Here is a 27,901-nt window from a genome sequence, read left to right on the forward strand (position 1 = left end):
TATTTGTGCAGTGTGCGCATGTCCAAAAAAACCCAACTATGATTTGTAGCTTGTGACATAAACGCGCACATCAACCCGATCACTTTATTTCAATCGGAATTAATTCAGTCCGATTGAACCAAAAATTGTGCATGTAAACGTAGCCACTGAAAAGCGATTGGGCTAGTTTTGAGTAGCAATTGGGCGGGTTTTGCTGAGAAAACCTGGCAACCCTGGTGTCGTTTCACATCTGTAACTTCCTGTTTCTCAAGTCAGGAAAGATTTTGCGCATTTTTTGAGGATGACAGAAGAAATCGGACAAAACTGGTGTAATTCACATTTCTCACAGTACAGCAGTATGAACTCCGGAACACTATTCAAATAGTTCTGCTTAAAACACAGGATAAAGTCGAGCAATCACAATGGCGGACCCTCATAGTGAGTGAACTAATTCTGCTTGAATTCTGTTTCTAATTTGCATAATTTAAATTTAGTGTTTTGATTAAATATTTTCTTTGGCTTCTTTATAAAAGTAGGCTACACTGTAAAAAAATCAATTAACAAATGTTGGATTGGCAAAAAGTTATAAGCTAAAAGTTAAGCTAATTTTCTTAGTTGAGAAGACCCGGTTTCACAGACAAGACTTAAGGGGGACATTCTAAAACGCTTAACGTGAAAAACGCTTAACGTGGCTTAACGTACCTAAACATCGACCAGGGAAACCCAAATTTCTGTCAAACCTTACTTGTAATAAACACTAACTACTGTCAAAAGAACGAGCTCTTATTCCACAGATGAAGTGAATCATTTCAGGGTTTCTCCCCCATAGAAGTCCATTATAAGGAAGCTTAACGTGGCTTGACGTTGGCCTACCTTAACAACGACCGGGGAAAACCACGTTTCTGTCAAATTTGACTTATAATAAATACTTTCTGCTGTCAAAAGAACGAGCTCTTATTCAGCGTATAAAGTGCATAATTTCATGTTAAGCGTTCTCCACCATAGAAGTCTATACCCTACTAACAATTCTTATAACGTTTCCCTAACCTGTTTACTCCAGTATGATCACTAATCATAAGGTCAGTAATCATTCAGCACACACGACCCAGTGTAACAAATTGCCTGGAAATTATCCGTATGGACGCCTAATCAGCATTATAAAACCATATCTTGTTTTTATCTATTGTTTAATTAATAAAAAATAATTTGAGCACATCAACTATCATATGTAAGATTAAATAAGATTACATCTGTCCATTACGGGGTAATTTAGCTAAGTTGCCAATATTTTATTTCTTCAGCACCAAATAAAAATTACTTCACACAATGTATGGTTTATAAAATATGACGTTTATTCACAGATATTAAAAAAATAAATAAAAAATTACTCGACTTAAATTGGAATATCATTCATTTCTTACCGCTAGTGTACAGTTTGTACAGCGGGACAATCCTCTTTTGATCCATAAACAAAAAATTTCTCGCTTAACATCATGTTCTCTTCAGTTAGGCATGTCAAATCCCTCCGAAATCATATTTACTGTCATAACTATATTCATTTTAAGTAATCATTCAATAAATAGATCGATAAGCGAGTACGAGTAAACAAGTAAAATGAAATGACCGTTAATTTTTAAATTACGCTCTCTTCAGATGAAAGCGCGTCATGGAGCAGCGCGTGGCCGCGTGCGGATCAGAGGCGCGCACGTAGTATATGAAGATGAAACAAACGAAGTTATAATTTCTGTTATCACTCCCTGCTTAATCCTGGCTTAATATTGTAAATTAAAACTTGTTTTAATTGATATCATTTCTGTATTTTAATAAATGCTGCATTAAACGAATTTCAGGGCTCTGTATAGGTCATTACACAAAAAACATCTGAAACGTTTTCATTGGAAAGATAGTTTTACAGGGTTATAAAACTAACCTAAAACTAACCATTGATCTCTATAAGTTATTTTTTTAAAAGTTATTTTAAAAATAACCACCCTGCAACATTCTGGGAACGTTATTTTATGGTTGCAAAAAAATAACCTAAAACTAACCATTAGGGAACGTTCTCCCTAAGTTATTTTCAGGTTATTTTAAAAATAACCACCCTGCAACCATAAAATAACGGGTAAATCCAAGATGGCTTTTATGTCTTTTAATGTCCTCTGTTCGTCTCCAAACAATGTCAATTTACCGCTAATTCATTGGGAGATCACTCCGGGATACATCTATGATCGCCAAAGCCTTTTGGATATCGACAACATATACAAACACAAACTCTCGCTGGCGGCTACTGAGAAGCTACGAGGCCTTTGTTTACTGCGGGAGCTGGACCTTGAGACCACGGCCTTGCCTACTGACTCTACCCGCACAAGGCGGCGGCGCAAGCGGTGTGAGAGAGGACGGAAGCGCGGAGGTATACGAGCCAGGCTAAGGGCTAACCCCACAAGACCGGCTCTTCCAACACTCATGCTCTCAAACGTTTGCTCTCTGGAAAACAAACTGGACTTAATTAAACTCAGTCGGTCTACACAGCATGAGGCAAGGGATTGTTGTGTGTCTGTTTTCACTGAAACATGGCTAAACGACAACATCCCGGACTCCGCCATTCAGCTGCACGGGCTAACCTGCTACCATCACTGTCTGGTAAGACTCGCCGGGGTGGCTTGTGTGTGTACATCAACAAGAAATGGTGTAACAATGCTGCGGTAGTATCAAAACACTGTTCATCACTGGTGGAGTTTATGTTTGTGAAGTGTAGACCGTTCTACCTGCCGCGGGATTTCACGGCCATTGTTATTGTTGCGGTTTACATCCCCCTTGTGCAAACACTAAGGATGCGCTTCGTGAACTGTACAGCGCCATCAGCGAACAACAAACAAATAACCCTGACGGCTTTTTCATCATAGCCGGTGACTTCAACCACACAAACTTAAAGACAGTTTTGCCAAAGTTCTACCAACATGTGAACTTTGCAACAAGGGGAAATAACACACTGGACTTTGTTTACACAACAGAAAAAAACGCATACAAATCCGAACCCCGCCCCCACCTCGGGTACTCAGACCACATCTCTGTTATGCTAATCCCAGCATACAGACCACTTCTCAAACTTGCCAAACCGGTTCTAAAGCAGATCACGGTATGGCCAGAAAATGCTACCTCAGCACTGCAGGACTGCTTCCAGGACACAGACTGGAACATGTTTAAAGAGGCGGCCACCTACAACAACCACACAGACCTGCAGGAGTACACGGAAACTGTGACTGCTTACATCAAAAAGTGCACTGATGATGTGACAGTCACCAAGACCATCACCACACGCGCCAACCAGAAGCCATGGATGACAGCAGAGGTTCGTGGGCTGCTAATGACCAGAGATGAAGCTTTCAGATCAGGAGATAAAGCAGCCCTCAAAACAGCAAAAAACGGTCATATGCTCAAAAAATCAACAATCACCGCACAGACAGCAGAGACACACGGAGCCTGTGGGAAGCCATTCAGACCATCACAGACTACAAGCCCCCGCCACAGGCCTGTGATGATGACACATCCCTCCCAGATACACTCAACCACTTTTATTCACGGTTTGAAATGCAGAATGACACACCTGCACAAAAACTGCCCACACCTCCCAACGACCAGGCGCTCTGTCCAGCCGATGTAAGGAAGACCCTATCTAGGATCAACCCATGCAAGGCTGCGGGTCCCGACAACATACCTGGCCGTGTGTTGAAAGACTGTGCTGTACAGCTGACAGATGTCCTAACAGATATCTTCAACACCTCGCTGAGCCAGGCAGTCGTCCCCACATGTCTCAAATCCACAACAATCATACCGGTACCAAATAAATCACCTGTGTCCTGTCTAAATGACTACCGTCCCATAGCACTGACTCCAATCATGATGAAATGCTTTGAGAGGTTAGTCATGCACAACATCAAAACCAGCCTCCCCAACACACTCAATCCGATCCAGTTTGCATACCGTCCAAACCACTCTACGGACGATGCAATTTCCTCCACCCTCCACCTAGCTCTTACCCACCTAGAAAACAAAGACTCTTATGTTAGAATGCTGTTCATTGACTTCAGCTCAGCATTCAACACAATAATCCCACAACAGCTCATAAATAAACTAAACCTGCTGGGCCTCAACAACTCCCTCTGTAATTGGATTCTGGACTTTCTAACCGGAAGACCTCAGTCAGTCTGTGTTGGCCACAACACCTCGAGCACTACCACACTGAGCACAGGTGCCCCACAAGGCTGTGTGCTCAGCCCACTACTCTTCACGCTGCTGACCCACGACTGCACTGCCAAGTCCAGCTCCAACCACATCATCAAGTTTGCTGATGACACAACAATGGTAGGTCTCATCAGCAACAACGATGAAACGCACTACAGAGAGGAAGTGGCACAGCTGGCAAAATGATGTGGCACTAACAACCTGTCCCTCAATGTGAGTAAGACAAAGGAGGTTGTGATGGACTTCAGAAGAAACTCCGGTGATCACCCCCCACTGACCATCGACAGCTCGCCTGTGGAGAGAGTCAGCAGCACTAAATTCCTGGGGGTGCACATCACAGAGGATCTCACCTGGACCACCAACACCATGTCACTCTCCAAGAAGGCACAACAGCGCCTACACTTCCTCTGCCGGCTGAAAAGAGCAAGTCTCCCTCCACCCATCCTCACCACTTTCTACAGGGGCACCATTGAGAGTGTGCTGACCAGCTGCATCACTGTCTGGTACGGGAACTGTACTGCAGCAGACCGCAAGACCCTCCAGCGGACAATGAACACAGCTGCAAGGATCATCGGTGCCCCTCTCCCCTCCATCCTGGACATTTTCCTTACACGATGCTCCAGCAAAGCCAACAGTATCGTGAAGGACTCCACACACCCTTCCCACAGTCTCTTCCATCTTCTACCATCAGGAAGACGGTACCGGAGCATCAGAGCCCGCTCTGCCAGACTGCTCAACAGCTTTTTCCCCCAGGCTGTGAGAGCCCTGAACTCAAATCACCCTGCCCCTCTCTGAACCCCCATACAAACCCCCTACCTCCTGAAACATGGACCATCTGAAACTTATGAAACTTTTTTTTTTGTGCAATCGAAGTGTGCTACACGCAGGTGAGTGGGCCTGTACAAACCACCTGTAGTAGCAAACTCTCCTCCTCTATGCGCACTAGTCACTTTTCACACACACTGCTGTGTGTATACAAATCCCACAAAAACACTCAGTAATATATGTATGTTTACATGCTCATGCACTACAAATCATCCTGCACTGTTCCCCAGCCAGCTGCTGACTCACAATGTTTCTCTTCGCACATGTACAGTATTTATCTGAAGCACTCGTATAGTTTGTATTTTTTAGTTTAAGTACAGGTAAAATTTATTTTTTATATATATAGTATATTTATAGTCAAAATCTATCAGTAGGATAGTTGTGTATAGGTTTATATTGTTTTACTCCATTGCTGTATGCCTGTATTTATGTAGCCCTGTGGTCCTGTGAGGCACGACATTTCGTTCCACTGTATGCCCCCACATGTAGCGGAATGACAATAAAGCTCAACTTGACTTGATTTGAACGTCCTGGGAACGTTATTTTATGGTTACAAAAAAATAACCTAAAAATAACGTTTCCCTAACGTTAGTATTTGGTTCCCAAAAAAATAACCAAACGGGAACCAAAAACTAACGTTAGGGGAACGTTCTATGTTTGCTGGGTATGGAACTGTTTTAGACCCTACTCTGAAGTAGGAGCTAATTTAGTTCCTCCAAACGGAGTTCCGGGAACTAAAACAGTTCCTAGCTCCCACGGTGCGAACACGCCAAAAAGTGGGTAGTTCCACAATTAGTTCGGGTACTATGAAAAGGTTCCTGCGGTGTGAAAGGGCCATAAGGAAACAGCTTAATGTGGTTTAACGTACCTTAACAATGACCGGGGGAAAACAAACTTCTGTCAAATTTGACTTATAATCAACACTTTCTGCTGTCAAAAAGAGCTCTTATTCATCGTATAAAGTGAATAATATCACGTTAAGCGTTTTCTACCCATATAAGTAGTTTATAAGAAACAGTTTAATGTGAACGCATCGACAAACTGAGAACATTTTGTTCAGTTTCATTTTGTAATAAGCATGAAAGTAAAGACAGGTAAATTTTCTCCTATCTCAGCTCATTATCTCTAATGATCATGCCCTCCCGCAGACACTATTCATACTCCCAACCGGCGCAACGTCATAGAATGGCTGTGTCTCATTTAGAAGGCTGCGTCCTCCGGGGGTCGAATCCTCTGGAGGTTGCATCCTCTGTAGGATGCATAACGTATACGAAGTGTCCTCAACCTAGAATTAAACGAGACGGCCTTCGTAGGACTGGCGGGGGGAAAAAACAGGAAGTATCACGTTGATTTGCCAAAACATTTAGAGCATTGTTGCACTCTCACACTACTTAAATTAAGGAAAAATGTTTCTAAATTTGGAAAGTAATTAAAAAAAAAAAAAGCTTGTTTTATTTCGCTCAATGTTTGAGGAGCTGCAACGTTCGTACAACAGACAGCTGTTAGAGAAAAAAAGGAGGAGGATATTAAGAACAAAGTTTAACCTATATCAACCTCAAAGTTTTTATTGGAGGCAATTTAAGTTAAGTTGAAAACACCACATCTGCGCTTGTGTGTACATCTGCCGGCACCGGCATTTTTCAAATTAACGACAGTTGTTTATTGACGCAAAGAATTGTGGGTTATCTGTTGCAGCGAAGGATACACCTGATGCATCCATAGACATATAAATACCTAGACGCCTCATTGGCCGCTTCGGTCCGTTGCTGCGATACGTCAACACGCCCGCCATGTTTGTGAGGGCAAGACTGCCTTAAAAACAAATGGAGGTAAACGGGGGAGCTGCGGTTTTTTCGGGATAAAAACACGATAACGTTTACATTTATCAACCAATTTCAGTGGTTTGTGATCTACATGGAGTTAAAAATAACTCTGCCTCCAGTTATTCAGTTAGGCTTGGAAAATTAATAATTTTCTTAAGAAATTGTAAAAGCTCACACTCACACTCGTGTTGATTTGGTTGATTTTTTTCGGTTAACAATTCTAATATTGATGTAGTATAACTGTGACATATACATGTAATGTAATTTTAATGTACATTAAATGAAATTAAGTTGTTTCATTGCTTTCTCTGTCTTCAACCCCAACATTTGAGCTTTTCTCGTGCTTCAGGTCAAAACACAGCTCGTTCCCTTTGAAATACTGAGGGGGGAAAAAATCGAAATAATACATATTTAAGTACTAATAATTTACCATCATTGAGAACATTTTATAAAACCAGCGAATACAAATCAAAAAGGGACACACTGGTAGTCTGCTTTCTATTTTCATAGCACTCTATAGGCTACAGATAAAAACTCTACAAGCAATAACAAATATAACTGATAATTCTTTATGGATCCAGTAAAACTTACAGTTACAGTGGTGAACTAATATGCACTGGTGCACAGTAAAAATATAGTAAAAGTGATATGTAACATTAAAATGTATATGTAGTACATTTACATTACATTTAGAATAATATTAAAAGCAAGTACAACAGCACAATAACATAACTGATATAATAGATTTATAATAGCGCAAATTATACGTGTAATACAATACTAAATAAATGAATAACAATAGATAGCAAGTAGAATATGTAATATCAAGGGTGGAATAATGCAGAATAGTCAATAATGAAGAATAAATTAATAGTAAATTATAAATAATCGTGAAAAGTACAGTTTTATAATGGTATTTGTATAATAATTATTAAACAAAGACAACTAATGACAAGCAAAAAATTGTGGTCATGAATTCCAAATTGTTTAATTAATGAGCTCCTTGAGTATTATATATATATATATATATATATATAATATATATATATTAATTGTGACAACAAAACCTGACTAATAAAGACTAATTCTCCACTGCTTCCCTCAAGATTTTCCTATATTTTCTAATGAGGTTTTTCAATGAATGAGTAAAATAATGTAAACAACTTGACAAAGCTTGACATTTTGCTCTACAATGCAAATTACACACATCCATGCAGAAAACACATTTTGAAGCAGTCTTTATTTTTCAATATATGTTACTACATAGGAATGTTTGGGGTGTGAGTGTGTGCAGTTTACGTTGTACAACAAAATGTCAAAGTATAGTTATGTTTAACACAGACCAGAATATGACATGCCCCCAAAAAACTTTCTATAAATCAAAATTAATAATCATTATTACAACATAAAGAGCATGTTTATGTGTAATCCTGTGTTTCTCATTTCTAGGCTATTTACATTATGCAGTTTTTGTGTAAATGCACATACAGTACATGATCAGCATTAAACAGCCTGTGTAAATAATTTAAAATGCAGTCTATAGTTTTGTGATTGACTGAAGAAACTGGTTATTTTTAAATATTTGACAAAAATAACAGAAACATTTAATAAGGTAATTATATTGTTATAAAAGTTACCCTTACAAAGGTTAAAAAATGCTCCTGGAAGTTTGTCCCGGGGAGAGAGAGTGGTTTGAATATGATCAGGGTCATTCTGGCCATTCATTCAGGGCTGTTCTGGGTTTTAACGAGTACAAATACAACATTAGGCTGTGGAGGTGTAGCCTAGTCTCTAGGAAATGCAGGAAACATGCTTTCTTCAGCTTTCCTTAAGGCTTGCTTTGTCCTGTTTGCAGTTGGCTAAAAAAGAAAAAAACAAATAATTTATATAATCAGTCCACAGTTTTATGATAAGCTATGAAATCCTTATAATCTAGTGATGATAAACTTGCTCTTTGTAAATGAGAAGTGAAATTAAAGAGAGATGCTTTAGCTCCATCCCTATCCTGACAGTCTGACACGGTCTTGTCAAAGTGCTCACTGTATATATTGTGCTCATAACACAATTTAGTTTATGATATGAACTACAATATAAGTTAAAACTTAATAAGAATTAATTTAAACTTTGATTTCGTATAAAGTCTCAGCTTTCACTGCTTACTAGCGATATCGCTAGCTATTAATAGTCTGACACTGGTGGCTAATTAAGCTGTCAACATAATGCTAAAAATGACCAAAAAAAACATCCAGAAACAACTGTTCAGTCTTACCTGTGAAAGATAATACCCCGAGATCTGTTTTTATTAATGTGAGACGGTCTGTAGATGCCCAAGCTGCCGCTGAGTCAGGTATGTTTTCTTCTGTCCCGGTATGAGAGTTCTGGAGAGTTGCCCGCACCAATATGGCGGCGCCGTTGACGTGCGGTCGAGCGGCCAATGAGGCGTCTAGGTATTTATTATGTCTATGGATGCATCCTCCGAATTCCCGTGAAAGAAGGTCGCATTCGAAGGTCGCATTCGGAGTGTCCTACTTGCTATTCTGAATTGAGACAGCCTCGATGACGTATGCACCCTTCGAATGAGACCTCCGGAGGACGCAGCCTTCTAAATGAGACAGCTGTCTCTGAACAGATTCACGCCCACTTTTAGGGGAAAACAAAAGCAGTTGCTCTCCACCGACTGCGCTGACCAAAAGCATGATGGGAAACGACTGACTGACGACACAGCTTAATGCTCATTGGTTCAGACAACCGTGATGCTGCCTTCTCTTCTAAAATGTTTTATTTTTTTAATCTGATTTCATGCTATTATGTATTTAAATTGTGCATGAATATTCCCAAACACTGACAGTGCGATCTCTGTGTGAGATATGTGATTGTTGTCATATTTTCTATAAAAATCTAAACTATATGTCTGAATTAAAATAAAAATGGAGGATAAATACGCCTTTCATATGGAATTAAATAGCAAGCACTTTGAGTGTCTTGTTCATCATATTTATATTCATATAAAAGCAACAGAACTTAAATTATATCATGTTTATCAGCAGCACAGCATATGAGTGAGAATAACGCGATATCTGCCTTTGATCTCCTTTGATCTCGTTCTACTTCGAGAGGGCAGAACTGTCCGTCTTAACTGCACTTATTTCACTCCTCCCCTCACTGCAGCCGCCTACTCTTGCCTACATTTCAGGCGAGGCGAGGCGCATCTCAAACAAGCCTAAATTCTGCTCGCGTATTTGAAGGTTTCTATTGGATGATTTAGGGTAAACGTCATTTTATGCGACTACACATTACTTTACGGAGAGCTTAAGAACTACTAGCTACGTCCTGCTTAACAAACAACTGGTGCAACCGAAGTAAGTACAAATTTAGTTACAAACTAGCAAGTAGTTACTAGCCTCTAGTGTGAACTTAACATTCTAATTTAAGTAAGAACTTACCAATGGCTGGTGCAACCCTACCCTGGTGATTCGATTAGGTACGAGTAAATGTCCGGTAAGACACCTGGGTAGGGTTGCACCAGCCATTCGTAAGTTCTTACTTAAATTAGAATGTTAAGTCCACACTAGAGGCTAGTAACTACTGCTAGTTTGTAACTAAATTTGTACTTACCGTTGCACCAGTTGCTACAGGACGTGCTAGTAGTTCGTAAGCTCCGTAGCAATGCGAGTCGCATAAAATGACGTTTACCCTAAATCATCCAATAGAAACCTTCAAATACACGAGCAGAACTTGTTTAAATGTTATTAATTTTAATTTATCCTTCATTCTAACTTCTTTTGCTTCACCTATACTAACGGTAAAAACAAGTTTCCATTAAAAACCATACATTAATAACATTAGTCTATACGTAAGCTATTTTTATATGTAAATAACATTCAGAAACTGTAATTGAAATAAATAAGGATCAATAAATACTGAAAGAAAAAACATAAGAAATGCCATTTATTTATTATTTCATCTGACATGCGCAAACACGGACCGAAGTGCACAGAGGCGCGCTGTAGATGGGGTGTTGAAGACGGGCTTCACATATTCACATATTGTTCTCTCTCTTAATATGTACGTGAGTGTGAATGTCAGCAGCATCATATATGCCTAAAGGATTGGAGGTTGTCAGGTAAAAGAAGAGCATATTGATGCAGTTCACTCAGTCTGCTATTTTATTCCAACCGTTACTCCTGACCAGACGCGTCCGTAAATATTTAGTTTAAACGTAGAGTTACACTTCAACTAAGTGTAATGGTGCAACGAAAAAATATTTATTAGTGTGTAAGTTGTAACTTAGTGTCCATTTACGTCAAAACTAGGCTAGGTTGTAACTTACGTGCAGCTGGTGCAACCGGCCCCTGGCCACTGGGTGGGGTTGTTACCAGTGTTGCCAACTTTAGCAACTTTTCAGACTACCCTAGCAACTTTTTCTTCCAAAAGCACCTAGCAACAAATTTAGCAATTTTTAAAAATTTATTTGGCAACTTTTAGCAACTTTTGATAAGTGACACATTTTCCATCCAAATTACACAAAAAGAAAACCAAAGATGCCTAGCAGTACACACATCACGTGAATTGAATTAGCTGCTATTTGCATTTCTTCAATATAATAATAATAATAACAACTGAATAATTGTTCATTTATGATAGGCTACACTTTGTTATAGCTTGTACTTGCGATTGTTGATCAGTTAGTATGCTGTAAGAAAAATGGAAAATATAGGTTACTAGTAATTTTCCAGGATGTTATCCACTGTAACCATGTAACCCGAAAACACAATGCGTAATTTAAAATGCAGGTAAAAAACCAATACGGAAAATTCTTTCATATTAACATAGTAGATTGTGCCCTATTTTTACAGCCTTTTCTTGGAGTGTAGCATACTAACTACTAATACACTGCTTAAAGCATAATTGTTGAGAATGTGTTATATTACTAGTTTACTAGCTATTAAAAAAAAAAAAAAAACTTAAATTGTAATCATTCAAAAATGTGTAAGTGTTCAATAATTCAATGTTTTTTAAAATACAGTTATTTATATTTTAATATTATATTATGCATATTATTTTACAAACAAATCTAAATTAACATATATAAAATATATATTTTTGCTGAGATTTGATGTTGTGACACAATTTTGCGCAGTGATTACGCAATGACGTAATCGCGCAATGACATCACAACGTCATTTAGCAACTTCTAGCAACAAATTGACCTTCCTTCAGCAACTTTCTCTGAAAATTAGTTGGCAACACTGGTTGTTACACCAATTTGACGCTGGGAGAGTGAAGGGATGTTTTTAAATTGACCAAATTAAGTTTGTGGATGTATCTTTCACGCTCTATGGCAGGCAGGGTGGACATATAATTACTTGACATGTTTAATCTTAGTGATTTCTTAAGTTATTCACGTCTGCCGGCTGTTTACGGACGTTGCTTGTGCCGCTATTTTGTATTGAAGTCTAGTTTAGGGCGAATTCCAAACAGAAGTGAGCATCCCTATGCCCTACTCCCTTCGAAGGGCAGAGCCCTTGAAGTGTCTTCTTTAAAGGGTGTATAGGCATTACTGTCTCGTATAAGCGTTAGGAACTCCCTTGGTAAAGGGAATGACTGACAAAATGTTACCTTGACAACGCTGCGCATGTGTGCAGCATTCAGCACTCCAACAATTGTTGCAAATAAATATTTCTTCTTATTGTTATTATTTTATTCAAATATTGTCTAACTGTGTCTTATTTACTATTAAACTTTTTCAAACTAAACTTGCTTAAACTTGCTAACAATAGTCTTAAATCATATTTTTATCACTGACGAAAATATTTTGTATTACATAAAAATAAAGAAAAGTTTAATTAGCTTATTCTACTTACGTTTGTATGTAAAGTCAAAATAAACCCCAACTTTGCTTTAAAATGCATTGCAAGATCTCCTAAGAGAAGATCACATGATCACAAATGGAAATCACTTCCGTGAAGTGACCATCGCATGTTCCCTTCACTAACGGACTTCTGGAAGGGCCCTTCGTGAAGGGAATCAGTTGCTCACTTTCGTTTGGAAGGTCCCTACAAATGGCGTCCCCTTCCCGAAGTGCCCTTCAACGGCACAAAAAAGCCGTTTGGAATTCGCCCTTATTTTCCCCTAAAAAGGGGCAGTGACGAAATTGACAGTTAAGTTCCCGGATGTGCCGGTAATACGTATGGGTTATGTATGTGTGCTTCTGGTATTGTACTCTGCACAATAGACAGAGGTGGGTAGAGTACTCAAAAACTACTCAAGTAAAAGTACTTGAAGAAATATTTACTCAAGTAAAAGTAAAAGTAATAGTCTGAATAGTTACTTGAGTAAGAGTAAAAAAGTATCGGATAAAAAAACTACTCAAGTAGTTAGTTACTAGTTACTTTGGATCATATACTGAATATAGTCTATTTTTATTTAGATACATAGATATTTAGATAAAATTTTATATACATACATACATGCATACATACATACATATACACACACACACTGCCGTTCAAAATACTTTTAATGTTTTTTTTTTTATGCAAATCAGGATTTTTATCAGCCTGATTAATTATCAATGCTGTTCTTTTTTAGCTTTCTATTCATAAAAGAACCCTGAACAAAATTTCACTGGTTCCAAAAAATATTAAGCAGCAAAACTGTTCCCTGTTGAAAAAAAAAAAAAACAGCATATGCTGGTATGGTATGTTTTGAAGCTGGGATGCTGGTTTGAGCTGATTTAAGCCGGTCCTTAGCTGGTTTAAACTGGTCATGTGCTGGTCCTAAGCTGGTCCGACTTGCTCAAGACCAGCATAAACCAGCATCCCAGCTTAACGACTTAATGTCACATGATTACCTTAAACCAATCACAGATATGTAAGCATGTAAATTGCTAAATTACGAAAGGATGTAATCATCTGATATCCGTTAACTGATCGTTTTGAACATCATTATAAATTAACTCCCTACCAGACAGCTTTTCAAGCATCCTTTATTCTGTTGCTTGGCTTTGACAGTAGTTCCTTGCCTATGTTAAACTGTGCCATTGTGTGCAGTACTTGTTAAACATCCTTTTAAAAACAATCTTTAGTAATATTGTTGGAAAAAACTGGTTAATTTTAAGCTTTTTTGCGCTATTTTCATCTTCCAGGTTTAAAATCTACAAAGCCACTAGAAGGCAAGCCTGCAACCAGAGATTGTCTTAATATAGGGAGATGAGAGGGTCTGTATTACTTACTATTGGAGAAAGCTTAATGGTCAACTTGAATCATGTGTCCCTTAAAGGGATAGTTCACCCAAAAATGAAAATTTTATGTTTATCTGCTTAACCCCAGGGCATCCAAGATGTAGGTGACTTTGTTTCTTCAGTAGAACACAAATTAAGATTTTTAACTCAAACATTGCAGTCTGTCAGTCATATAATGGCAGTCAATGGAACCCACGGCTTTGAGAGTAAAAAAAAAAACATACACAGACAAAACCAAATTAAACCATGCGGCTCGTGACGACACATTGAGGTCTTAAGACACAAAACAATCGTTCTGTGCAAGAAACTGAACAGTACACTCATTGTTTAGATCGCTTCCGCACATGCGGAATAATAATTGTTTTGTTTTTTTCAGAGCACATCACACAGACATCAAGCCCAGATGATCAACCAAGTGACCCTACAAATGAGAGACTCAAGAACATTTGGAAAGGTCAACACTTTGTAGGGGAATCTAGAGTAAAGACCCTCGGACCAGGTGTGTTGAATGAAGACCAGAAGTCAAGAGATTCGATCAAAAATGAAGAAAATTTACTGAAGATAGTTTGCAGTTTCATCAGCAGAAGTCAGCTTCAGGACTCACAATCGACTTCGTAGGCCGCTCTACGTACAATTCAAAAACACCAGCAATTATACCCTAACAGAGGTTGCTAATTGCGTCAATGCATATGTCATCAAAATTTGGATAGGTTCTAAAACCTAGATAAACTTCTAGATAATATCTCCATCAGATTGGGCAGACGTCAGCGATCAAAATGTGCAGTGCTGTGGATCCTCAGGACCAGGATTAAGAAAACTGTGTCAGACTAAACACTTTTTATTGATTTATAGCCCTCAATATCACACTTGATATCCTACTCAATTTGATTGAGTAAAGCTGGTTGTGCTGTAGCTGGACATTTTCACTTCAGTTCTCAGTTCAGCTGACCTGTGTCTCTCTTGAAAATTATTTTTTCCCAGAACACATCATGTCATCAGATTCAGATGATGAGCCCAGTGACCCTTCAAAACCAGCATATAAGTCAAGAATCTATAGAATCTCAGATTTTACAAACAGTAATTAAAAAATCTTTCTCTTAGCTCATTCTGAGAAATCCCCTTAATGTTTATCAATGGGAAAATCATCAGTTATGCCTATAAGCAATCAAGCACTTTATTATTTTGTGGTGTAAATAATTTTTTTAACTGTTCACTGTTAACCAGTTCACTGTTAAGATTTTATTGAAGCCTTTTCCGTTAATTATCAGTGCAGTTTACATTTATCATTTGATTTGAGTGTCCATGTTCAATTCAATGAGAACTCTTAAAAATGTATCTTACACAACTAAGACAATACATATAAATCAGCATGTGAATTTATTAAAAACCTAAATATGATCATCTTCCATAGAAGAAAGAATGTGCTTCTGTTTCTGAAAGCTGTTTTTCTTCGTTTACCAGAATAGACATATTATGTCATAACAGAGTAAATGATGACAGAAAGTTTCCCTTTAAGCTCATTTCAAACTTGTTAATAAATCATTATTAGGTTGTGTTCATACTGCTTTATACTTCATCTTCAGTTTATCTGACATGAACTTTTATTCTCTTCAAGGACGGCAAATTTGGACATCTGGAAAAGTTTATGTAAGTGAAAAGGAATTTTCTGTCATCTTTGGTGTAATGACACAATGATATACATTAGGTGTCTTCATTTTTAACCATTATATCATTATTATGTGCATCTATGTCTTTTGAAATGGCAAATGTGGGCATATCGATACTGGAACTTTATTTGGACAGTACTAATGGATACAATTTAAAGGGGTGGTTGACTTTTTTTTTTCTTGGCTTGATTGTGTTTATGGGGAGCAGTCTAACATGTGTTAATGTTCGGCATTATTTTTCACATAATTTACATTTATTCTACACCGCTCTGTGCCTTCTCCTTTGAATGCTTTGATGATTTCGTAGTTTTATGAAGCCCCTCCCTCAGAAATATGCAATGGGCTCTGATTGGTTAGCTGGCTCAGTGTGTTGTGATTTGCTAAACCGCCTCTAGTGCGCATCTAAACGTCACGCCTCTCAGCGAAATGCATGTGCTCCGGTTGTATTGTAAACAATGACATCATCAATATTGCTTATTCGTATATGAATTCATATATGAATAGATTTTTTTCATGCACCCCTAGTTTTAACAGCATGGCAACAACTCTTCCTCTTCTCTAAAGCAGCGCAACAAGGCCGCTTTGTTACATGTTTCCGGGGGTGAGGTTTATGTCAATTTCAGGGTTTGTGCTGTCACAAACCTGGTGTCACGTCCCTGGACTGTCTTGTGTGTGTTTTGCTCCCCATGTGTGCCCTGTGACCTAGTTTCTGTCTCCCCTTGATTGGTTAATTTGATTCCAGGTGTGTCTCCTTTAGTTCCTTGATTGTCCTGTCTTTAAAACCCCAGTCCTTTCAGTTAGTGTTTGTCGGTCTTTGAAAGTCATCCTGTACGTCAACCCTGCCTGTGATCTGTGTTCCTGTCTGTATATTAAAACTCCCGTGTTGCTAATTCCTCGTCTCCTCGTTCCTGATTCCCGGGCTCCCCCGTGAGATGTGACAGAAAGACCGACCTATACAGTAACCTCCGTGTTTGTACCCTCCGTTTTGTTTCCGTTTTTACCCAGTGTTTTTTCTTTCCGTTGTGCATCTATGGATCCCTATGTTCGGCCAATTCCTCCTCCTCCTGCTGGAGCAGGGGAACGATCTCGAGGACCACACCAGACTATTCCTGATGATAGCTAATGACACCAGCTACCCGGACGGCACGCTCTGCTCATTCTACAACGCAAGTCTGAACACCGCGTGCAGAGCGCTGTCGTCCGAGGATGGTCCTCGAGAGGATTTCGCCGCCGCCGTGGAGTGGATTCTGGTGAGAAACGGATCACCCTCACCGTCTCCCGAGGATGATCTCGCCAGATCCACTCCAGACCCAGAGCCCAGCCCACCAACTCCCAGCGGTACGGAGCATCAGCCCGAGCCCACCGATGACGGAGAGCCATTCCCCGCCGCGATCTGCGAGCCAGCGCGAAGCCGAGCGACTGAGCGGAAGATCGCCCCGGAAGTTGAGCCCAACACGTCAGATCAGGTGCGAGAGCCGGCGACGGTGCCCATCGCGAGGGAGCCAACCGTGGACGGTGTGAGCGCGGAGTGGAGCTCCGCCCCCTGCATCACGGCTGAGGATGAGCTGATCATCTATCTGGGGCTGCTGGACATGGAGGAGGATTTACTGGACTGGGAAACGGATCTGAGGTCAACGCTTCCTTCACCAGCCGCCGTTCGCGGTCCAGGAAAACCCGCCGGCAGAAAGTATGGCAAGCCCGGCAGAGAGTATGGCAAGCCCGCCGGCAGAGAGTATGGCAAGCCCGCCGGCAGAGAGTATGGCAAGCCCACCAGAGCCGGCCTCGCAGAGCCCGCCAGTGCCTGCCCCTCGCAAGAGCCCGCCAGTGCCTGCCCCTCGCAAGAGCCCGCCAGTGCCTGCCCCTCGCAAGAGCCCTCTAGAGTCTCCGCTGGTTCCGTCCAGCACAGCGCTTCCCGAGCGCCCCCCAGTGCCTGCGCCAAGAAGGCGCTCCCAAGAGTCTCCGCTGGTTCCGTCCAGCACAGCGCTCGAGCGCCCCCAGTGCCTGCGCCAAGAAGGCGCTCCCAAGAGTCTCCGCTGGTTCCGTCCAGCACAGCGCCCAGAGCGCCCCCAGTGCCTGCGCCAAGAAGGCGCCTCCTGTCTCCGCTGCAAGAGCGCCTCCTGTCTCCGCTGCAAGAGCGCCTCCCTGTCTCCGCTGCAAGAGCGCCTCCCTGTCTCCGCGCTGCAAGAGCGCCTCCCTGTCTCCGCGCTGCCAGAGCGCCCCCAAGGGTCCGCGCTTCAAGAGCGCCCCCAGTGCCGCCCCTCGCAAATGCCCACCCTCCCACCCGCCTCCTGCCTCCTCCACCGCTGTTGTCTGGCAGCCCCTCTGCTCGCCTCAGCCCACCATCAATACGGTGCGAGCCCCACAGGACTGCCATCCTCCAGCATCGCTGGGCTGGAGTATCCTCACCTCCGCCTCCAACCTCCTCGGCCCGGACTCTGCCTCGGCCCGTTGACCCAGCGGCTCCACCTCGGCTCCTAGCTCCCTCGCCTCCACCGTCACCCGCCGATCCTCCAGCTCCACCAGGCTCCCTCGTCCCTCCGGCTCCGCCTTGGTCGGGCGTCGACCCGCCATCGCCTCAGGACTCCGCTCCTCCGCTGCACCTCGCCGCTCCGCCCCACCGCTCAGTTGGGCTCCTTCCTCCCGCCAGCTCCACCTTGGTCCTCAGTCGCCTGCCCGCCGCTGATCTCCGGAGCTCCGCCCGCCTCGGGTCGCCAGAGCACTCTGCTCCACCTTGGCCCCCGGATCCTCGGCATTCCCTGGCTCGCCGGCTCTCCGTCTCCGCCTCGGGCTCCTCCACCACCTGCTCCGCCGCTGGTCGGCCCCTGAGTCGGAGGCCATTCCTCCTCCATGGCTCCTCCCTCCGTCGGCTCCACCGTGGCCATCATCATGGCTGTGGCCTGGGTCCGGCCAGGCTCCTCCTGCTCCGGGTCCCTCCTGTCTCTTCCCTGGCTCCTCCCTCCTTCGTTGCCTCCCTGGTCTCTGTCTGCCGACCTCCTCCCGGTGGTCCGTCCTCCTCCTGAGCCTCCGCCATGGTTCCCACCGTTTCCCCCCTCTGTTGTTCCACGGTGCGAGGACGCACCTTCCGGGAGGGGGGAGTAATGTCACGTCCCTGGACTGTCTTGTGTGTGTTTTGCTCCCCATGTGTGCCCTGTGACCTAGTTTCTGTCTCCCCTTGATTGGTTAATTTGATTCCAGGTGTGTCTCCTTTAGTTCCTTGATTGTCCTGTCTTTAAAACCCCAGTCCTTTCAGTTAGTGTTTGTCGGTCTTTGAAAGTCATCCTGTACGTCAACCCTGCCTGTGATCTGTGTTCCTGTCTGTATATTAAAACTCCCGTGTTGCTAATTCCTCGTCTCCTCGTTCCTGATTCCCGGGCTCCCCCGTGAGTTGTGACACCTGGGAAGTAGCTCGTTATAGTCCCTACCAGCCGTAATTGTAGGCATTAACCTGCCATAATTGTAAAAGACAATATCTCCGTTTGCATTGAACCTTTAGCGTCGTAACTTTGCAGATATTGTTTATGCTCAAACAGCAACATTACACACTAAGTTAAAAAATTTAAATCACAATCAACCACCTCTTTAACTAGTACTCCATAATGTACTTTAAGGCAATAAAATTATTAAATTATTGAATTATAGTGCATTCTATCTGTTACTATGAGTGAACTGCCAGTCCATGACCTTTATTTCCTAATATGTTGGGAAAATACTCACTGATGACCATATACAGTATATGATGTAACTGTCAAAAATCAAAGAGATGTCATACCACTGTCATCTTCTTGCACTTGACCTGCTTAACAATCATAAGAACTACACAAAGATTTTAGAATAATAATTTAAAATCAAAAACACATACCAAAAAATTTGGAAGAGAATTTGCCCAGTGTGTTTTCAAGTAGTGGTAGAATTTGAAATGTGATGATATGTAGTGACACTGAACTGTAGAACAGATGAGCCTGGTGATGTACATAGAACATTTTGTAAATTTCTTACTGAGTTCTTACAGGAATCTTACCAAAACACAATGTGATATAGTTTATATTTGGAAAAAAGAAAACAATTTCATTTATAAAAGCTATATATGGAACAGATAATTTTTTTATTTAATTATTAATATTTGAATGATTTACAATATTTTTGAAAAGCAGTAAGTATAATGCAATATTCTGTTATTTCCTGTTGATTCAATTTGATAAGCATTTACATTTTCTCAACTGGTTTTCCTGTAGGATCCCTCAATATTTAAAGGGACTCCACTCAGCCAGGTTGGGATGACAGGTAGGCCCATATTTTGATTTAAAAATGAGAACTCTGCTTTTGATTTAATCTCTGCTTTTCAAGCACTGAAAGCTATAATGAGGAAATCATTCTTTTAGAGAATCCCACAAAAACACAACATGATAATTTTTTTTTCGTGCTAATTTTTAATATGAATATTTTAAAGATTTACAATATTTTTGAAAACCAGTGGGTATAATGCAATAGTACGTTGTTTTCTGTTGATTGAGTGCAATACATTTATACATTTTTTAGTTAATCATCTGGATTTTTGTTAGGATCTCAGGAGATTATACGTCAATATAAGCTGTCAATCAGACAGAAGTATGAGAGTGAGTGGAGCTCACTGTCTGGTGAACGAAAGCCATTGTCTGCCCTGTATAATGAACCAGTGATCATTCAGAAAAATGAAAATGGCAGCTTTAAGAACATCAGTGTGGACAGATTGTTGATGTCATATGGTACAATGCCTGTCATTCTCCAAGGCGACTCTGGCAGTGGCAAATCCATCATAGCACAGAAGATCATGTTTGACTGGGCATCTGAAACTTCTAGACATTTTTATCTAGTTTTCTATCTGAGATGTGAAGAGCTGATGTGTGTTTCTGAGGAGATTAATTTAATTGAGCTCTTGAGCTACAGCTGTAGTTTAACATCAGATCAGATCACACAGATGTTACAACATTCACCAGAGATGGTGCTTTTCATCATTGATGGATTTGATAAACTGAGACTTACACAGGCCATTTATAACATGTCAGCAAACACTGATCCACTTCAGAAAGCCTCACCTGAGGTTATTCTTTGTGGCCTTGTGAGGAGATATCTCATCCCTGGATCCAAACTGCTGGTCACCACCAGAACTAGGAACACATTGAACAAGCTGCAGAAAGGTAAACCACGTTTCACTGAAATCATGGGTTTCACTGAAATCATGGGTTTCTCTGAGAAGAAGGTGGAGATGTACTTCCAGAAGTTCTTCAGCAAAGAGTATGACTGTGTGAGAGCAAATAAAGCCCTCCTCACTGCCTGCTCCATTCCTGTTATCTGCTGGATCATCAGTGAGATGTTCAGAATTGGTGCAGATGTAACAAGCGGACTGGAAACCATCACCTCCATCTACGTTGACTTTGTGTCCACTCTACTAGAGCATCACTGCCAGGGTTTGAGTCAGTCTGTCTCAACCTTGCTACAGAGTCTGGGTCAGCTGGCAGAGAGAGGGATGCTGGAACAACAAGTGCTGTTTGATGAGAAAAGTGTGAATGAAACTGTTTCAGACCCTGCTGGCAACCCATTTCTGTGCAGGTTCCTCTCTAAGAGAAGAATCCGTCAGGAGACAATGTTCACTTTCATGCATCACAGCCTTCAGGAGTTCTTCACCGCTCTGTACTATGTTCTTCTGGATGAAGAAGAGACTCAGAGGAAAGTGAGGGAGCTGCTTCACACTGTAGAGAGAGGATGGGCTTTGTCCTGTTGGTCTGATAGAGACTTTTCAATGGCAGATGTAGAGGTAATGCATGCAAAACAGCTGCAGCCTGTGATTCTGTTTCTTTGTGGTTTCTGTGAGAAAGAATGGATCCCATCATTCACTGAAAAGCACAACATGGCTGTCTCTGTCAACATAGAAACTCAGCTTAAGGAATGGATCAATCGGTATTCACAGAGATATCAAAATGAACACATGCTGTTCATTCTCCATTGTCTCTATGAGCTTCATGAGAAGAGCTTCATTAGAAAAGTTTTGGAAGGTTTGGTTTTGATAGATCTGTCGAATACACCACTGAAAATGGCAGATTGTTGGGTGTTGAAGTACTGTTTACAGTGCTGTGAACACATCAGAAACCTGAAACTCCTTGTAACATCTGATAATCTGAAGATGCTCCAGCCAGAACTGTCCCGCTGTAAAGAGCTGTGGTGAGTGACATTCAGACTTTGTGCCACATGACATTATACATTATCACAATTATTATTTATATTTATGGCAATTCAAACGCATTAATTTATCTTGGAGCTCTAACTGTGATGTAAAATTTTATGTTTTTTTAATACTAAAGCAAAAATATCACACAAGCAAGAGTGCTGTAGTACTGAATAGCAGCACAGCTGTGATTCAACATCTAGGATAAGGTTCAATACTACAGTAGTCATTATCATGTGATATTGATTTGAAATTATGTATTGAGAAAATTTGATCAGTTCAGTGAGTAAGAAGTTCATATTGAGTTACTTGCATTTCAGTGGAAATATGGCCAGTTAGATTACATTTTATTCAGCTATCAAGAATAGTTACAAAAGAAATGTATATACATGCAAGCTCTTCAGTCAAATTGCACATTTTTAGCATGTTCAAAACTTCTCACATACTTTGGTCTGAAACACTGCAAATGTAAACATGAAATAACAATGACAATCAAATCTGATATACTGTACTGTGTACTTCTTTTACTTTCAAAGGTTGATGATGGATCACATTTCAGATGATGTTGTTGGTTTGGTCTCAGCTGCTGCTGAAGGAAAGATTTTGAATAACCTCAAGTAATGTAATTTATTATTAATTTTAGAATAACATTGTAAAAACTTATTTCCATATTCAATCATTCAAAATATTTAATCAGTTTTATGCAATATCTAATAATGAAATGCACTTATTAAATGATATATCTGCCAGTATAAAGAAGCTTGACAACCATGGAATATTAAGGAGATTGCACCCAGAGATCTCTGTGTCAGTCAGAAATGGAGACATCACGTATGAAACTCAATCATTTGTCACACACAAAATTACAGTTTCATCCTATACCTGATGCATAATATAAACCTGTACTAATGTTTTTATCTGTAAATGCTTCAGGTTGTCTTTTTGCACATCAGTGTTCACATCATCAGTCACAGAATTAACTGTAACCTCTCCGCGCTCAATTATCTCCACCATCGACTGGGTGAAATCACAGAGCGAGCAGCTGTTGCACAGTTATGAATATTTGTGAGTGAAAGCTTGTTCTCATATGCAGTTGCCATTTGCCATTAAAAATAAAAAATGTCATTAAAGGACTAGTTCACCCAAAAAATGTTGTTCCAAACCCAGAAGACTTTCATTCATCTTTAAAACACGAATTTGTAAAATTCTCAGCAAAATGAGAATGAGTAAATGATGAAAGAATTTTAATTTTGATCGTGATCGGTAAGTAAATTATGAGGTGTTTATTAGCAATAATCAGTTCAATTTTTTTACATTTTATTTTTAAACAAATAAAAGCATGTAAAGGTTTGTGCCACATTTACAAATTTGTTTGGGTTTTTGTGTTGTTTAGAAGTTCTGGGCAACATTCTGTTGAACTGTTGACGTTCCTGAAATCAGTGTCTGGTTTGAAGAAAGTCTATCTGCAGGATTCACTTCTGACTGAAACATTTGCCTCTGAAATCCTGCCCTTCATTCAGGCCTGTCCCAGCTTGAATGATCTCAGGTAACAGCAATATATGATCATTAATGTAGTTAACTAATGTTAACAAATATTATCTTTTTGTAAATTGTTACCCCCCCCCCCCCTTTTTTATTTTTTTTTGTTACTAGTGAAAATGTGACTTGACTAAAATATCTTAATAGAATTTTTCCACTTGATTGCCAATATTGATTATCATAATCAATATTTTTTTCCCTGGCCATTGAACACAGTAAATCAGAAGCTGTTATAGTTTTAGAATGAATGTAGTTAATTATTTAAATCTTTTTCAGTATAAATGTCAGCAATCAGATCATGTTGGAGGACATCCAGTCCATGAAGACTTCATTGGAGAAGATGGGTTGGACTCTGACCGTGTAAGAGTTACAGTATATATTAGATATTTCTTTAGCCTTTTCTTTAAGTTCATTATGAAGATTATTTTCTGTAGATATACAGAAATGTGTTAAATGTTTTTCTCATTAGCTGGGGGAAATTAGTGTTGATCAAGCCACGCATGGAGAGATTTACAGAAGAGAAGCTGAAGACAAAGCGGGAAAAGAGTGAGAGTGGAAGCAAATAGATTATTGACTTTTTATTGTTATTGACCCCTGCAATAGAGCTATACATTAGATAGTACACAAATAAATATTCAATGGCTTCGGTTTCAGTGATTTCAGAATGAGAGATTTAAAACAACCATTATGGACACAAACAGTTTATCAGCTTTGTGGCTGTTTTAATTCACATCTTATTCACATAATAATTCAAATAATGTGATTTGATCTGATTTACTTTTCTCAGAAATGTTTTATATAACATATGAGTAAATATATACTTGTAGTATGTGTAAAAAATACTTGTGTTGAAAAATATTATTTTTTGAATTTCCTTCTCTTGCTATTGTTGTCTGACAGTAGGAGAGAGCTCAGATTCTGTGTCAAAAGCTGAATCAACAGCATACTCTGTGAGTAGCAGAAGATTCTTACGTTTTTCTTTTTCTTCTTCCTAAAATCACTATAAATCTGGAGATAATCTTGAGCTAAAAACCATTCTACTGCAAATAGTGGTACAGTATGAAAATATTTTATAATCACATTGATAACCCCTTTTGAGGTTTCAGTATATGATAAATGATTCAAATCCCATTATTCAGAATGCTTAGAGAGATGTAATATGTAAACATTTAAGGCCATAAGGGCGAATTAGCATGAAAGCACAATTCCAAAAAGTGTCAATGGGAGTGGAAAGTTGTGTGGCTGACTTACTACATGTCTGTAGTACGTCCTGACAGTAGTTTTTAACACTAAACGAAGGTTTGCACTGGCACAAGATTAAGATATTAGTAAATATACAAATATTTTAGTAAATATTTTATCCTCCAAAATGTTATTTAAAAGATTCTTCATTTATTTCTTTGCTTTAGTTCTCAAAAGATGTAGAAGTATTCACACCAGAATTGAGTGGGGATGAAGACAATACAATGAGGTATTTTTCCACATTGTTAGGATATAAGGAGACTGTTATATGTGTTATTAATTAATAACACACTAAGTGTTTATTTATAAGTGTTATTAATATCCTGTCCTTCAGGTTTGTGTGTCCACATGCTGGTCAGTTTCGTTGCAGTCTGACCAGTCTTGTGTTTGTGATGGAGGGTGAAGGAGAGGTGCTGTATAGAATTGTTTCATGGGATCCTCGTCTGTTAGATGGTTTGGGTCAGATGCAGCCTGCAGGACCCTTGTACAACATTGACTGTGCTGCAAAATCAGTCTCACAACTGCACCTTCCTCACTGTGTGATATTCTCTGGTAGGTTGATCTCTACATTCTAAATATTAATGTTGCACTGTGGTTGACTTTTTGTCAAATTTCTTTTAAAATTTATTTGACCAAATAACAAAATTCTTAAATGTATTTTGCAGAGGAAAATAAGGACGGTTTGGCTGTAGCACATTTCACTGGTGATAATATAGAAATGATCCAGCCACTCAAAGTGACAGAAACTTATGTGATGATTGACATTAGAGACCTCAGTTGTTTTGGACTCTGGATTAAAACAAAACTTGGCTTACACATTGATGGCCAGGTTTTGCTCTTTCTTCGACCTGTAACTGTTGAACAGAAACAGAAAATACTTAATGTCCACTTGCTTCCAGGGAATGTTCCAGTATCAGAGGTACTGCTTTCTGAACGTATTGTTCCTTTGTTTTTGTTTTCTATATGTGCTTTCTATTATAAAAATAAAAACCTGTAACTTTCAAAGCTTCCCTAACACACATTGAGTAAATTTATTAAGCATTATTATTATTCTACATTATTATTGCTTTTGTATAGTGACATGTTGAAGTAAATTCACCCCTTTTTTGTTTGGTCCCCTCCCCGACCCCGTTCCTCAAGGTCCAGCGTTCTCACCACAATAAATCATACATAGAGACAAGTTCAAAATGTCGTCTTTTTACTGACAGAGAATACAGTCTGTGTTGTCAGCCAGAGGACTGTGAAGTGCAACCAATGGTAACAAAATAAAAGCATTTTAATTTATTTATTTTTTGCATCAAATTATAACTAAGAGACAGAACTAACCACTTTATAATGTTATCTACATATTGGTGTTCTCTTTTTCAGAGTGAGATGTTTCAGCTTGATAATTTTGGCCCAAACTATCATCCCACATTTGAAGTATTTCTGGATGTCGACATTGGGGAGGTCAGACTGGGTGTTTTGGACAAAACTGAAAATGGGAAAGAAGTATGGCACAGACGGCGAATCCTTCTTACAGGTAGCCATGAAAGTTTGTTGTAGAAGAGAATTGAGAGAGTTTGGGAGAGATAGAGACTCATCTATGAGAAATCACTATGTCCTTGGCTACATTTGGGCAGGCTATTTTTAAACTGTAACAGTATTCTTCAAAATAGCTACACAATTAATAAAACTGTAACAGTATAGCTAACTATGCTAAAGCAATTTAAGGGAGCAATGCAATATTTCTTTAAATATATAATTACATTTATGTTTTTATTTTGTATTTATTAGGCACAAAACAATGAGGATCTCAATTAGCGTGACTGCATTAAACAAATAAACAAAATACATAACTATAATAATTTTTATATTGAAAAACTGTTGGTGAATCATTTTTCGAACCATATGAATGACGTGACATTGTTCATCTTTATGGTTTGTGGTGGCTTGGCCTAGAGAATAACAATTAAGGCTAGAAAGATAAGCAGTTCATTCCCTGCAAGGAATGAGACCTCAAGAGATTTTGATGACTTTAAAATGTTTGGCAGATTTCTCAGTAATCTCAAATATCTTTTTTTTATTATTATTATTAATAGCACCAAGTAAAGGTGTAGAACCTCCTCCGCACAGAAGGATCCCAGGTCTGTTTTTAATGCTGAACATCACACTTAAATGTTTTTTCCTTGTAATTGTCTCACTTTTCACTCTTCTGAAGGCTAACTTAAATCATCTTTTGTTTCAATTAGAAAGTGAATTTGTGAACACACACAAAGATAAACTTATTGATAGAGTTTCATCAGCGATGGAAATTGCTGACAGTCTGAACAGCAATAAAATGATTACTCTTGAAGTGTGGAAGGAGATTCTTGCTGCAGAAACACGACAGAAAAAAATGAGACTCTTGTTGGATGCTCTTGAGTCTGGAGGAGATGATGCAAAAGTAGAATTCTGCAGACTGCTGAAGGAGAAAGAACCTCATCTAGTAAATGATCTGGCACCTCACTTATAAAACATGCATACATTTTTGGTCTTAGAGCGTATACACGCTAAACATCAACGTTCAGATTTGTAAAAACCATCTTTGACGTGGAAAAGAGCCATATCAGATTCTAAGCAGACGTCTATGTACTTTTGAGTGTCGGAGTCCTGCAGGTATTTGGAAGTACAAGCAAATCTTAATGTTCACCATTCTCTAGTAAAGGATTTGGATATTGACTGGCAATGTGTCATAAATTTGAAATTCCTTTATTTATGTTCTAATGTTTTAATTTGACTGTTTACTATATACTTATACTATATAGCCAGATTAAAATTAAATTGTAATTCCCATATTTTCTTTTTGGTCCCCATCGTATATATGCATGTTGATTGTGTCAATGTATTTTTTTTTTTTTTTTTTTATATGAGGTATGTAGTGTTTGATGTTGTTACTGTATGACGATATGAGTCACTATGAAAGATGTTTTTATTTTATAATACTGTGGAAAAATAACCACATACAATTAAAAAAAAAAAAACTAAAATTTGCTGTGGGGAAAAAGCACATCATATTTTTCTTTTGTAGTTTACATTTTAGCAGATGAATAAAACAAACAAAAACAAAGTTAATCATAAATACAATATGAAGTACAGGTCTTTTTTAACAGGATCATGAGGA

The 27,901-nt window shown here is 39.5% G+C and overlaps 1 protein-coding gene across 2 annotated transcripts; it reads left to right on the plus strand.

Moving 5' to 3' along the window:
• The first annotated feature begins 226 nt into the window (after positions 1-226).
• Positions 227-27,842, plus strand: LOC131531243 (NACHT, LRR and PYD domains-containing protein 1 homolog). Of its 2 annotated transcripts, none has more exons than XM_058761900.1 (19): positions 227-417; positions 14,489-14,611; positions 15,728-15,759; positions 20,012-20,060; positions 20,339-21,974; positions 22,515-22,595; positions 22,729-22,809; positions 22,912-23,043; positions 23,372-23,524; positions 23,794-23,877; positions 23,987-24,063; positions 24,418-24,467; positions 24,927-24,988; positions 25,094-25,311; positions 25,425-25,678; positions 25,900-26,016; positions 26,128-26,281; positions 26,841-26,885; positions 26,991-27,842. In XM_058761900.1, the coding sequence occupies exons 1-19, from the start codon at positions 402-404 to the stop codon at positions 27,251-27,253; spliced, it is 3,627 nt and encodes a 1,208-aa protein (XP_058617883.1). In that variant the 5' UTR covers positions 227-401; the 3' UTR covers positions 27,254-27,842. The 2 variants fall into 2 exon arrangements, with proteins under 2 accessions (XP_058617883.1, XP_058617892.1); XM_058761909.1 differs by having other exon boundaries at positions 24,421-24,467.
• The last annotated feature ends 59 nt before the right edge of the window (positions 27,843-27,901 follow it).

The sequence above is a fragment of the Onychostoma macrolepis genome, chromosome 02, assembly GCF_012432095.1.
Source record: "Onychostoma macrolepis isolate SWU-2019 chromosome 02, ASM1243209v1, whole genome shotgun sequence".
Lineage (NCBI taxonomy): Eukaryota > Metazoa > Chordata > Actinopteri > Cypriniformes > Cyprinidae > Onychostoma > Onychostoma macrolepis.

Excerpts from the sequence above, each read along its gene's own strand:
- LOC131531243 (XM_058761900.1), top strand. Across the intron at positions 20,061-20,338 it reads CAGCCAGGTTGGGATGACAG|GATCTCAGGAGATTATACGT; the intron begins GTAGGCCCATAT and ends GATTTTTGTTAG. Across the intron at positions 24,064-24,417 it reads GAAGACAAAGCGGGAAAAGA|TAGGAGAGAGCTCAGATTCT; the intron begins GTGAGAGTGGAA and ends GTTGTCTGACAG.